General features: G+C 44.6%; 1 protein-coding gene across 1 annotated transcript in view; it reads right to left on the reverse strand.

Moving 5' to 3' along the window:
• The window catches only part of LOC140195187 (N-acylethanolamine-hydrolyzing acid amidase-like), a 36,141-nt gene extending 24,810 nt beyond the window's left edge, over nt 1-11,331 (reverse strand). The window contains exons 1-3 of the mRNA XM_072253103.1: nt 11,116-11,331; nt 9,093-9,257; nt 1,609-1,735 (exon numbers count right to left, since the gene is read on the reverse strand). Coding sequence (XP_072109204.1) covers nt 1,609-1,735; nt 9,093-9,257; nt 11,116-11,294 — 471 coding nt within the window. The 5' untranslated portion in view covers nt 11,295-11,331. The remainder of the gene's footprint in view (nt 1-1,608; nt 1,736-9,092; nt 9,258-11,115) is intronic.
• Between the last annotated feature and the right edge of the window lie 2,463 nt (nt 11,332-13,794).

Below are 13,794 nucleotides of genomic sequence, written 5' to 3' on the forward strand. Positions count from 1 at the left end.
ATCAGGAAGGTTCAGTCACTTAGCATTCAGGATGAGGTAGTAAATTGGATTAGGCATTGGCTTTCAGCAGAAGCCAGAGAGTGGTAGTAGATGGTTGCCTCTGACTGGAGGCTTGTGACAAGTGGAGTGCCGCAGGGATTGGTGCTGGGTCCATTGTTGTTTACCAACAACCTGGATGATAATGTGGCTAATGGGATCAGAAATTTATAGATGACACCAGTATAGTGTGTGTAATAGACAGCAAGGAAGACTATCAGAGCTTGCAGCAAGATCTGAACCAGCTGGAAAAATGGACTGAAAAATGGCAGATGGAATTTAATGCAGACAAGTGCGAGGTTTTGCTTTTCGGTAGGACCAATTAGAGTAGATCTTACACAGTGGGGCACTGAGGAATGTAGTAACACAAGGAGATCTAGAAATACAGATCAATAATTCATTGAAAGTGATGGTAGAGGTTGATACATTCGAAAAGAAAGCTTATGGCACATTGGCCTTCATAAATCAAAGTACTGAGTACAGGAGATGGGATGTTATGTTGAAGTTGTATAAGACATTGGTGAGGCCTAATTGAGAGTATTGTGTGTAGTTTTGGTCACCTACCTACAGAAAAGATATAAATAAGTTTGAAGGAGTACAGAGAAAATTTACAAGGGTGTTGCTGGGTCTGGAGGACCTGAGTTATAAGGAAAGATTGAACAGGTTAGGATTTTATTCCTTGGAATGTAGAAGACAGAGAGGAGATTTGATAGAGGTATACAAAATTATGAGGGGTATAGATAGGGTGAATGCAAGTAGGCTTTTTCCACTGAGAGTGGAACTACAACTAGAGGTCATGGGTTATGTGTGAAAGGTCAGAAGTTTAGGGGAACAAGAGGGGAAACTTCTTCACTCAGAGGGTCATGAGAGTGTGTAATGAACTGTCAGTACAAGTGGTGCATGTGAGCTCAATTTCAATGTTTAAGAGACTTTGGATAGGTACATAGATGGGAGGGGTGTGGAGGGTTGATGGGACTAGGCAGTTTAAATGGTTCGACATGCACTAAATGGGCAAAAGGGCCTGTTTTTGTGCTGTACTTTTCTATGATTTCTATTACAGATCATTTGATCAGATTCAATGACCACAAGGTAACAGTGTGGTATTAACAGTGCAATATTTTCAGACTACTCAAATTTAAGTTGATTTGTATTTATATTTTATTATGAGCAGCACACACAAAATGCTGGAGGAACTCAGCAGGCCAGGCAGTATCCAGGAAAAGAGTACAGTTGACATTTCGGGCCGAAACCATAACTCTTTTCCTAGATGCTGCCTGGCCTGCTGAGTTCCTCCAGCATTTTGTGTGTGTTGCTCGGATTTCCAGCATCTGTAGATCTTCTCTTGTTTATATTTTATTACTTGGTTTAACATTACAAAATAAATTCTTATTGTTTCAATGTCTTATCACTGGAAACAGAGCTAGCTTTTCTATGGATAAGCACAGAAATATTCAAAATATTAGAAAATTGGAAACACAGATTTTATCCCACTATGTCAAATCTGGATATTCCAGCAATTTAAAAGGTTACATTTCTTTTCTATTTATTGTTGTAATTAATGTATACACTTACCTGACCGCTGCTTACAAATTGTACGTCAACTGTGGTAGACCTTAAAATATCAGTAAATGCGTAGTCCATATTTCTACCGTGGTAAATCTTTCCTCTTGAGTCTTGTGCGACAATACTGGTGCAATATCTGCAAGCAGGGACATGAGTTACACATCGGTTCAAAGACATATCTGCTGGTATTGTCCAAAACTTGGGCTTGCAGCTTCACCTATTGCCTGCTTTCCCCCTGTATGTTGGTGAAATCCTGGAGAGTGATTACAAGACAACAGTTCATCATATCAGGCCTCAGCTGACATGCAATTGAAGCTGCTCCCCCAGAGCTCTGAACTTTGACATGCTTTGACAGAAGACAAGGATGAGAATTACCTCATAACCTGTCAGAGCTGTTGAAGAATTTAAGTTGTTTTTGTTTCTAATATTCAGAGACATTCAAAATCTACCAAACTATTAATTAATAACAGCAAAGAACATAGAACATAGAATAGTACAGCACAGTACAGGCCCTTCGGCCCACAATGTTGTGCCGACCCTCAAACCCTGCCTCCCATATAAGCCCCCACCTTAGATTCCTCCATATACCTGTCTAGTAGTCTCTTAAACTTCACTAGTGTATCTGCCTCCACCACTGACTCAGGCAGTGCATTCCACGTACCAACCACTCTGAGTAAAAAACCTTCCTCTAATATCCCCCTTGAACTTCCCACCCCTTACCTTAAAGCCATGTCCTCTTGTATTCAGCAGTGGTACCCTGGGGAAGAGGCACTGGCTATCCACTCTATCTATTCTTCTTATTATCTTGTACACCTCTATCATGTCTCCTCTCATCCTCCTTCTCTCCAAAGAATAAAGCCCTAGCTCCCTTAATCTCTGATCATAATGCATACTTTCTAAACCAGGCAGCATCCTGGTAAATCTCTTCTGTACCCTTTCCAATGCTTCCATATCCTTCCTATAGTGAGGTGACCAGAACTGGACACAGTACTCCAAGTGTGGCCTAACCAGAGTTTTATAGAGCTGCATCATTACATCGCGACTCTTAAACTCTATCCCTCGACTTATGAAAGCTAACACCCCATAAGCTTTCTTAACTACCCTATCCACCTATGAGGCAACTTTCAGGGATCTGTGGACATGTACCCCCAGATCCCTCTGCTCCTCCACACTACCAAGTATCCTGCCATTTACTTTGTACTCTGCCTTGGAGTTTGTCCTTCCAAAGTGTACCACCTCACACTTCTCTGGGTTGAACTCCATCTGCCACTTCTCAGCCCACTTCTGCATCCTATCAATGTCTCTCTGCAATCTTTGACAATCCTCTACACTATCTACAATACCACCAACCTTTGTGTCGCCTGCAAACTTGCCAACCCAACCTTCTACCCCCACAGGTTGTTAATAAAAATCACGAAAAGTAGAGGTCCCAGAACAGATCCTTGTGGGACACCACTAGTCACAATCCTCCAATCTGAATGTACTCCCTCCACCACCACCCTCTGCCTTCTGCAGGCAAGCCAATCCTGAATCCACCTGACCAAACTTCCCTGGATCCCATGCCTTCTAACTTTCTGAATAAGCCTATCGTGTGGAACCTTGTCAAATGCCTTACTAAAATCCATATAGATCACATCCACTGCACTACCCTCATCTATATGCCTGGTCACCTCCTCAGGCTTGTTAGACACGATCTGCCCTTCACAGAGCCATGCTGACTGTCCCTGATCAGACCATGATTCTCTAAATGCCTATAGATCCTATCTCTAAGAATCTTTTCCAACAGCTTTCCCACCACAGACGTAAGGCTCACTGGTCTATAATTACCCGGACTATCCCTACTACCTTTTTTGAACAAGGGAACAACATTCGCCTCCCTCCAATACTCCGGTACCATTCCCGTGGACAACGAGGACATAAAGATCCTAGCCAGAGGCTCAGCAATCTCTTCTCTCGCCTCGTGGAGCAGCCTGGGCAATATTCCGTCAGGCCCCGGTGATTTATCTGCCCTAATGTATTTTAACAACTCCAACACCTCCTCTCCCTTAATATCAGCATGCTCCAGAACATCAACCTCACTCATATTGTCCTCACCATCATCAAGTTCCCTCTCATTGGTGAATACCGAAGAGAAGTATTCATTGAGGACCTCGCTCACTTCCACAGCCTCCAGGCACATCTTCCCACCTTTATCTCTAATCGGTCCTACCTTCACTCCTGTCATCCTTTTATTCTTCACATAATTGAAGAATGCCTTGGGGTTTTCCTTTACCCTACTCGCCAAGGCCTTCTCATGCCCCCTTCTTGCTCTTCTCAGCCCCTTCTTGCTCTTCTCAGCCCCTTCTTAAGCTCCTTTCTTGCTTCCCTATATTCCTCAATAGACCCATCTGAACCTTGCTTCCTAAACCTCATGTATGCTGCCTTCTTCCTCCTGACTAGATTTTCCACCTCACTTGTCACCCATGGTTCCTTCACCCTACCATTCTTTATCTTCCTCACCAGGACAAATTTATCCCTTACATCCTGCAAGAGATCTCTAAACATCGACCACATGTCCATAGTACATTTCCCTGCAAAAACATCATCCCAATTCACACCCGCAAGTTCTAGCCTTATAGCCTCATAATTTGCCCTTCCCCAATTAAAAATTTTCCTGTCCTCTCTGATTCTATCCTTTTCCATGATAATTATAAAGGCCAGGGAGCGGTGGTCACTGTCCCCCAGATGCTCACCCACTGAGAGATCTGTGACCTGACCCGGTTCATTACCTAGTACTAGATCTGGTATGGCATTCCCCCTGGTCGGCCTGTCCACATACTGTGACAGGAATCCATCCTGGACACACTTAACAAATTCTGCCCCATCTAAACCCTTGGAACTAATCAGGTGCCAATCAATATTAGGGAAGTTAAAGTCACCCATGATAATAACCCTGTTATTTTTGCACCTTTCCAAAATCTGCCTCCCAATCTGCTCCTCTGTATCTCGGCTGCTACCAGGGGGCCTAGAATACCCCCAATAGAGTAACTGCTCCCTTCCGGTTCCTGACTTCCACCCATATTGACTCAAAAGAGGATCCTGCTACATTACCCACCATTTCTGTAGCTGTAATAGTACCCCTGACCAGTAATGCCACCCTCCTCCCCTTTTTCCGCCCTCTCTATCCCTTTTAAAGCACTGAAATCCAGGAATATTGAGAATCCATTCCTGCCCTGGTGCCAGCCAAGTCTCTGTAATGGCCACTACATCATAATTCCATGTATGTATCCAAGCTCTCAGTTCATCACCTTTGTTCCTGATGCTTCTTACATTGAGGTACACACATTTCAGCCCTTCTACCTTATTGTCTTTACACCGTTTATTCTGCTTCTCTTTCCTCAAAGCCTCTCTGTATGTTAGATCTGGCTTTACTCCATGCACTTCTTTCACTGCTCTATCGCTCTGGGTCTCATCCCCCTTGCAAATTAGTTTAAACCCTCCCAAACCATGCTAGCAAACCTACCTGCAAGGATATTGCTCCCCCTCGAGTTCAGGTGCAACCCATCCAATCTGTACAGGTCCCACCTTCCCCAGAATTGAGATCCCAATGATCTAAAAATCTAAAACCCTGCTCCCTGCACCAGCTCCTCAGCCACGCATTCAACTGCCATCTCCTCCAATTCTTACCATCTCTGTCATGTAGCACTGGCAGCAATCCTGAGAACGTCACCCTTGAGGTCCTGCTCTTCAGCCTTCTGCCTAATTCCCGAAACTCACACTTCAGGACCTCATCCCTCTTCCTGCCTATGTCGTTGGTCCCAACATGTATCACGACTTCTGGTTGCTTTCCCTCTCGTACCAGGATGTCGTGCACCCGGTCAGAGACATCCCGGACCCTGGCACCCGGGAGGCAACAAACCATGCGGGTGTCCTTCTCACGTCCACAAAATCTCCTGTCTGCTCCCCTGACTATAGAGTCTCCAATGACGACAGCTCTCCTCTTCTCAGTCCCACCCTTCTGCATCACCAGGTCAGACTCAGTGCCTGAGGCCCTGCCACCGTGGCTCACACCTGGTCGGTTGTCCCCGCCAACAGTATCCAGGACGGTAAACTTATTATTCAGGGGAATGGCTACAGGGGTGCTCTGCACTACCTGTCTGCTCACCTTCGCTTCCCCCCCTGACTGTCACCCAACAACCTGCTTCCGACAGCCTAGGTGTGACTACTTCCCTGTAGCTCTCATCTATGACTGCCTCATTCTCCCTTAGGAGTCATAGAAACATAGAAACATAGAAAATAGGTGCAGGAGTAGGCCATTTGGCCCTTCGAGCCTGCACCGCCATTTCTTATGATCATGGCTGATCATCCAACTCAGAACCCCGCCCCAGCCTTCCCTCCATACCCCCTGACCCCCGTAGCCACAAGGGCCATATCTAACTCTCTCTTAAAAATAGCCAATGAACTGGCCTCAACTGTTTCCTGTGGCAGAGAATTCCACAGATTCACCACTCTCTGTGTGAAGAAGTTTTTCCTAATCTCGGTCCTAAAAGGCTTCCCCTCTATCCTCAAACTGTGACCCCTCGTTCTGGACTTCCCCAACATCGGGAACAATCTTCCTGCATCTAGCCTGTCCAATCCCTTTAGGATCTTATATGTTTCAATCAGATCCCCCCTCAATCTTCTAAATTCCAACGAGTACAAGCCCAGTTCATCCATTCTTTCTTCATATGAAAGTCCTGTCATCCCAGGAATCAATCTGGTGAACCTTCTCTGTACTCCCTCTATGGCAAGGATGTCTTTCCTCAGATTAGGGGACCAAAACTGCACACAATACTCCAGGTGTGGTCTCACCAAGGCCTTGTACAATTGCAGTAGTACCTCCCTACTCCTGTACTCAAATCCTCTCGCTATAAATGCCAGCATACCATTCGCCTTTTTCACCGCCTGCTGTACCTGCATGCCCACTTTCAATGACTGGTATATAATGACACCCAGGTCTTGTTGCACCTCCCCTTTTCCTAATCAGCCACCATTCAGATAATAATCTGTTTTCCTATTTTTGCCACCAAAGTGCATAACCTCACATTTATCCACATTAAATTGCACCTGCCATGAATTTGCCCACTCACCCAACCTATCCAAGTCACCCTGCATCCTCTTAGCATCCTCCTCACAGCTAACACTGCCACCCAGCTTCGTGTCATCCGCAAACTTGGAGATGCTGCATTTAATTCCCTCATCCAAGTCATTAATATATATTGTAAACAACTGGGGTCCCAGCACTGAGCCTTGCGGTACCCCACTAGTCACCGCCTGCCATTCTGAAAAGGTCCCGTTTATTCCCACTCTTTGCTTCCTGTATGCTAACCAATTCTCCACCCACACCAATACCTCACCCCCAATACCATGTGCTTTAAGTTTGCACACTAATCTCCTGTGTGGGACCTTGTCAAAAGCCTTTTGAAAATCCAAATATACCACATCCACTGGTTCTCCCCTATCCACTCTACTAGTTACATCCTCAAAAAATTCTATGAGATTCGTCAGACACGATTTTCCTTTCACAAATCCATGCTGACTTTGTCCGATCATTTCACCGCTTTCCAAATGTGCTGTTATCACATCCTTGATAACTGACTCCAGCAGTTTCCCCACCACCAACGTTAGGCTAACCGGTCTATAATTCCACGGTTTCTCTCTCCCTCCTTTTTTAAAAAGTGGAGTTACATTAGCCACCCTCCAATCCTCAGGAACTAGTCCAGAATCTAACGAGTTTTGAAAAATTATCACTAATGCATCCACTATTTCTTGGGCTACTTCCTTAAGCACCCTGGGATGCAGACCATCTGGCCCTGGGGATTTATCTGCCTTCAATCCCTTCAATTTACCTAACACCACTTCCCTACTAACATGTATTTCGCTCAGTTCCTCCATCTCACTGGACCCTCTGTCCCCTACTATTTCTGGAAGATTATTTATGTCCTTTAGTCGAAGGTCATCCAGCTGCTGCTCCAGATTCCTTACATGGTCTTCCAGATCGCCCAGCGGTATGCACTCCTGGCAGATGTGACTCTGCGGGAGAGGGGCGTTCCCCCAAGACTGCCACATCTCACATGAGAGGCACATCACCGTCTCAGGGGACATTGTAAAAACTAACTGAGAGCTAGCTTGTCCTCCGCCTCTTCTCGTTGAAGCCTCTCAAGTCAAAGCCTCAAAGCTCCACGCCTTCACTGGCCCACTCACGCTCTGGCCGCTTTCCACTGACCACTTTGCTTGAGCTATCCCTCTATTTTTCTGTTTGAGCTTTTCAAAATGTTTGGTCACCTGACCTCGACTGCCCAATCAGCTGCTTTCTGCTGAGTCTGAGCTTATTCAAATCTTGATTGTCTAATTAATGCCTACTGCTGATCTATTCAAATCTTGATAGACTTGATTGCACAGACCAACTGCCAAAACTGCCAGTACTATGTACTACGTAAAACAGTGCACTAAAAATACAAAAGATATCCACAAGTCATTGCAAACAGAATTTCCTTATTTTGCAGGCTGAGCTCAAGACAGGCTGGGAGGTGAGGGCAGTATACTGTTACTGAGTACATGAGACTCCAAGCCGGAGACACAAAGCCTGGCATAAGCTTGGAGAAGAATGTTTCTCCAGGGAATCCAACTAAAATTAAGGTTTACCACTGGACTTCAGGTGGAAACAATTGATGGAGTTTAGTGACTAATGTGGCAATATCTGTTGCTCAGTAATCTCTGGATAATTTCAGGACTTACTTCACAGTGAATGGCCATAGTCTGGTGGTTCGCTTTGGAACTCTGGTCAGAGCCAGCAGGATTCACCTCAGTCACCAAGGTAATACCTGAAACCCTTCACTGGGATGCATGAACTGAAGGAGTTATTAGGATGACTAGTCAGAAGGCAGTCCAAAGAGGTGGGTTTAATAAAAAGATCTTAAAGGAGATGAGGATGCTGAAATGTCTGGGTAGAATATGCAACTAATGCTGGGGTTGGAGAGAATATTGCACACCAGGAGTCCAATAGAGGCGAGTGTCTATTTTACTCACTGTCCCAGATCCCATTTTGCTTTAGGAACTCAGAACTACTTTTCTGTAAGCTTGCCAGTAAAAGGATGAGGAAAGTAAGTAATAGTTGCTTATTGTTTGATTCAGTGTTATCTTATCATTGCTGTTAATCCATTTACTGTATATGAAATAGGTTAATGCTGGTGTTAACATAATACCATTTGGAGATCTATGGCAGCCTAGAACTCATAATACACCTTTCTTAAACATTACACTGTAGTGTATATTCTCTCAGGCCTTTAGTTTTACCTGATATGCTATAGTTTACCTTTTTATCTGATGTCAAGAAAAAAAAATGAGTGACCTAAAATAAATTGTGTCTCAATGTATATTGGTACAACTTGTGATCTACTCGGATGGCAGTATTTAACTGTATGACCATCCTCATAAAATAAAATAAAATAGCTAATACCTCAAAGAGCACATACCCAGAAGCTTCATAGGCAAGATTGATAAGAAGTCCTTCTCCAAGATTTACACCAAGGAATTTACTGATTCCTTCAATTTCTCCTCGATAGGGCTCCGGTAATAAATACTTCAGTATGGGTGCTAGTTGGTTAACAACATTAGTTACCCATTTTGGAACAACAGAGCTGTAAGTTAAAAGTACATTTGATTTGAGCATATTTTCATTATTTTTACTAAAAACACAGGTGAGAAATAAGCCTAACAAATGAATAATCATATGAATGTAACAGAACAGCTTTCTCATTTTTCAGCTTTATGCTACCGATAGTAATCTCAATGAAACGTTGCCCACATTCATACTAAACTTTTCTCTTTGCTCTGGTCTAACATTAGGAAAGGTTCACAGCATTGATGGTGATGATTCTACTTGCAGTGTTAAGTGTTTAACATATTTAAGTTGTCTATGTTCTCCCAAATTCTCCTCAAAACAATATAAAATATGGACTAAGGGAATATCTATGTGCCAATTTTCTAATAAAGACAAATGTAAAGTACAACATGTTAGCATAAATGTCCTAGAGTGAGGCAAGAGGTAAAAGGTATGAATAATCTGGTCTTCAAAAGTAGATTAGTGGTGACAGCCCATAAAAAGTGAAAATGTAATTATGAGATTTAAATATGGGGCACTAAATATAAAAGCAAGTGGATGATAATTTGAAGACACTTGAGACTGTGCAATTTTGGACATTATATAATGGCAAAGACAATGAAATCAGGTTTTGTTAATTTACTAATCATATCCAAAAATTCAAAAATATTATAGTGAGAGACTTGAAAACTATCGTTATAATCACAAGAATAGCTAGATCCTTTAGTAAGCCCTTCTGGATGTGTTCAATGTGACTAAGAAAGACTTTGAGTGCAAATAGTGAATGGTTATTTCTCCTGGCTGGCAAATTGATAATTAAGCAAGAGACACAAGGGGCTGAAGGTGCTGGAATTTGGAAGGATCTCTACTTGATATGGCAACTGTCCATTTCCCAATGTAGATGCTATCTGACCCTCTGAGTTCCCCTAGTGCTTTATGTATAATTAAGCATGCATTTTGAGTGTGGTACAAAAATCAGCGTGCAATCACAAGTGATGATAGAGCTAATTAACACCAATTAGCATTTTTCAAGACAAAATAACACCGAATATAAAGAAGAACAGGTTAACTGAAACAGCAATATTGTACCTTTATATCTTCTTTCCAACATAAAATCAAAAGGAGTAAAACTTAGGCTGACCATGAATCAACTACCTTACAGAAGAATTCAATTCAATGTAGATAAATGATTCCATTTCTAATCCTAAATTTATGCTCCCTTTCAATCAATTCACTAATTAATGTAAATAAAAGTTCACTGTTTACCTTCTCACTTTTTCATAATTCTAATTACAATTATCATTGCTCCAGTAATCATTAGCAAAAATGTGCTGGAGGCAGGATCAGGCAACATTTGTGGAGGAAATGGATAGTCAACATTTGTGGATGAGATCCTCCATCACCTTCTCCAGCAATTTGATACTTGCTCCAGATTCCAGTATCTCTGCTGTTGCCTATTTCAGCATTAGAAAGGTGCATGCTTCTGATAACCTCTCACAATGCTCCACTAGTCAATACTATCAGGGGCTGTGACCTGTAGCACATTCAGCAAAATTAGCCCCCAGAATGCTGGGTTAACAGAGTTTTAACAATGTTTTATAAAGTTTTAACATACTCTCTCTGCTCTTCTATGCTCCAGTAAAGTGGTATCAGGATTATCTTCCTAACCACTTTATCTACCTGTGCTGCTGCCTTCCTGAGATCCTTGGACTTCGTCCCTTATTACTTAACATTTCGTAAGTTGCTGTCACTCATTGCCCAGTGCCCTAATGTCCCTCAAAGTGCGTCACCTCATCATTTCTCAACATATTTTACCTGCCGCTGCAAGAGGGGCGAGGGGAGAGGGAGGGGGGGGGGGTCCTGCCTTTGCCTGTGGTCGTGGTAGGCTTACCCACCGGATGACTTGTTGCATGTAATTCCTCAGCTGGGCAGCGTCGTATTTTCGGAGCACCGGCTCCCAGCGCTGGCTGGGCGTCACGTCCAGGCTCACGTTAAAACGCGGGGCTGGCGAATCGCCCCTCGCTGCAGCCAACAAGCCCAACAGTAGCAACAGTATCTGCACGGACACATGCATCTCGCTTAGCAGTTGTTGGAGCGAAGACAGAGCGGTGGAAACTTAAATAGGGAACAGCTACCGTACTCAGCACCCACAACAGGAAGTCCAGCCTCCTCCTGGTAAACTCAGAAATAACCGAACCATCACCCCGGAGCAAGAACTTTGCATCATCTTCATGTGTGTCCCCAACAGATCATCGTTGGCTCTGCAGAGAGTGCACTCTGCTAGCGAGGTCCCTCTCTAGTAAATTCTCCTGTACAGGCTCCCTTGGCCCATTTAGATCTGCACAGTATACATACACCCAGGAAGGTAGGAGAGTGAGATGTTCTATTAGACTAGAGCTAGGAATGTATGTTCAGATTATTTGATTACTCCAAAATTGGATAAGAAACAGGAACTGAAATCCATGGCGCTCCTGAAGCCAGTTCTGCTATTCACTAATTTCACAGCTGGTACAGTCTTGGCCTCAGAAGCACAATACTCCTCTCCCCAGTCTCTTTGACTCTCTTATAGTTCACATATAGTCAGGGACCCTCCAGCACAGATCTCTGGGAGAGAGAATTCCAAAGATTCATGATCCTCTGAGATAAGACATTTCACACATACATTGAGAAGTTATTAATTTCTGTTTTACTCTCTGTAAATCAGTAAGATTTCATTCCAATATCAAATGGTTGTAAACACATATGCACAGAGGATGGGGCTCACAAAGTACTTGTGCCTACTAGATCTCCTGTCTACCATGGATTAGTGGTGCAAAAAATGAACATAATTTATTATCCAAGGTGGCCCACTGGTGCAGCTGTTAGTGCTGTTGCTACATGGCTTCAGTGACTAGTGTTTGATTCTGACCTTTGGTGCTCTCTGTGGTGATTACAGTACCTCTACATGGCTGTGTGGGTCTGTTCCGGGTGTTCTGATTTGATGCTACACTCACTACACGCTGGAGGAACTCAACAGGTTGGGCAGCATCCATGGAAACGATGCGTCGACGTTTCGGGCCAGAACCTTTCGCCAGGACTGTAGGGTGAAGGGGCAGAGGCCCTATAAAGAAGGTGGGGGGAGGGTGGGAAGGAGAAGGCTGGTAGGTTCCAGGTGAAAAACCAGTAAGGGGAAAGATAAAGGGGTGGAGGAGGGGAGGCAGGGAGGTGATAAACAGGAAAGGTGAAGAAAGAATAGGGGAAAACAATGGGTAGTAGAAGGAGGCGGAACCATGAGGGAGGTGATAGGCAGCTGGGGGAGGGGGCAGAGTGACATAGGGATAGGGGAAGGGAGGGGGAGGGAATTACCGGAAGTTGGAGAATTCTATGTTCATACCAAGGGGCTGGAGGCTACCTAGACGGTATTATGAGGTGTTGCTCCTCCAACCTGAGTTTAGCCTCATCATGGCAGTAGAGGAGGCCATGTATGGACATATCTGAATGGGAGTGGGAAGCAGAGTTGAAGTGGGTGGCTACTGGGAGATCCTGTCTGTAGTGGCGGATGGAGCGGAGGTGTTCAACGAAGCGGTCCCCCAATCTGCGTCAGGTTTCACTGATGTAGAGGAGGCAGCACCGGGAGCACCGGATGTAATAGATGACCCCAACAGACTCACGAGTGAAGTGTTGCCTCACCTGGAAGGACTGTTTGGGGCCCTGAATGGTGGCAAGAGAGGAGGTGTAGGGACAGGTGTAGCACTTGCACTTACAGGGATAAGTGCCGGGTGGGAGATCCGTGGGGAGAGACGTGTGGACCAGGGAGTCGCGGAGGGACCGATCCCTGCGGAAAGCGGAGAGGGCTGGAGAGGGGAAGATGTGCTTAGTGGTGGGGTCCTGTTGAAGGTGGCAGAAGTTGCGGAGGATAATGTGCTGGATCCGGAGGCTGGTGGGGTGGTAGGTGAGGATAAGGGGAACTCTGTCCCTATTGTGGTGGCAGGAGGATGGGGGTGAGAGCTGAAGTGTGGAAAATGGAGGAGATGCAGGTGAGGGCATCAAGGGAAACCACGAACCTTAAAGAAAGAGGACACTTGAGATGTTCTGGAACGGAAAACCTCATCCTTGGAGCAGATACGGCAGAGACGGAGGAACTAGGAATAGGGAATGGCATTTTTGCATGTGGTGGGGTGGGAAGAGGTATAGTCGAGGTAGTTATGAGAGTCAGTGGGCTTGTAGAAGATGTCAGTGGACAGTCTATCTCCAGAGATGGAGACCGAGAGATCGAGAAAGGGGAGAGAAGTGTCCAAGATAGATCAAGTGAATTTGAGGGCTGGGTGGAAGTTAGAAGTAAAGTCGATGAAATTGACAAGCTCAGCATGGGTGCAGGAAGCAGCACCAATGTAGTCGTCAATGTACCGAAGGAAAAGTTGGGGAGCAGTACCAGAATAGGTTTGGAGGAATGTTTACTGATTTGATCCTACATCACAGACACATGCAGGTTGATAGGCTAACTGATCACTGCAAAGTACCCTGAGGTTTTCCAGTGGCACTATCTTCACAAGTCCTGATGAAGGGTCTCTGCCTAAAACATCGATTGTTTCTTC

This window comes from Mobula birostris, chromosome 3 (genome assembly GCF_030028105.1).
Source record: "Mobula birostris isolate sMobBir1 chromosome 3, sMobBir1.hap1, whole genome shotgun sequence".
In the NCBI taxonomy this organism is placed as follows: domain Eukaryota; kingdom Metazoa; phylum Chordata; class Chondrichthyes; order Myliobatiformes; family Myliobatidae; genus Mobula; species Mobula birostris.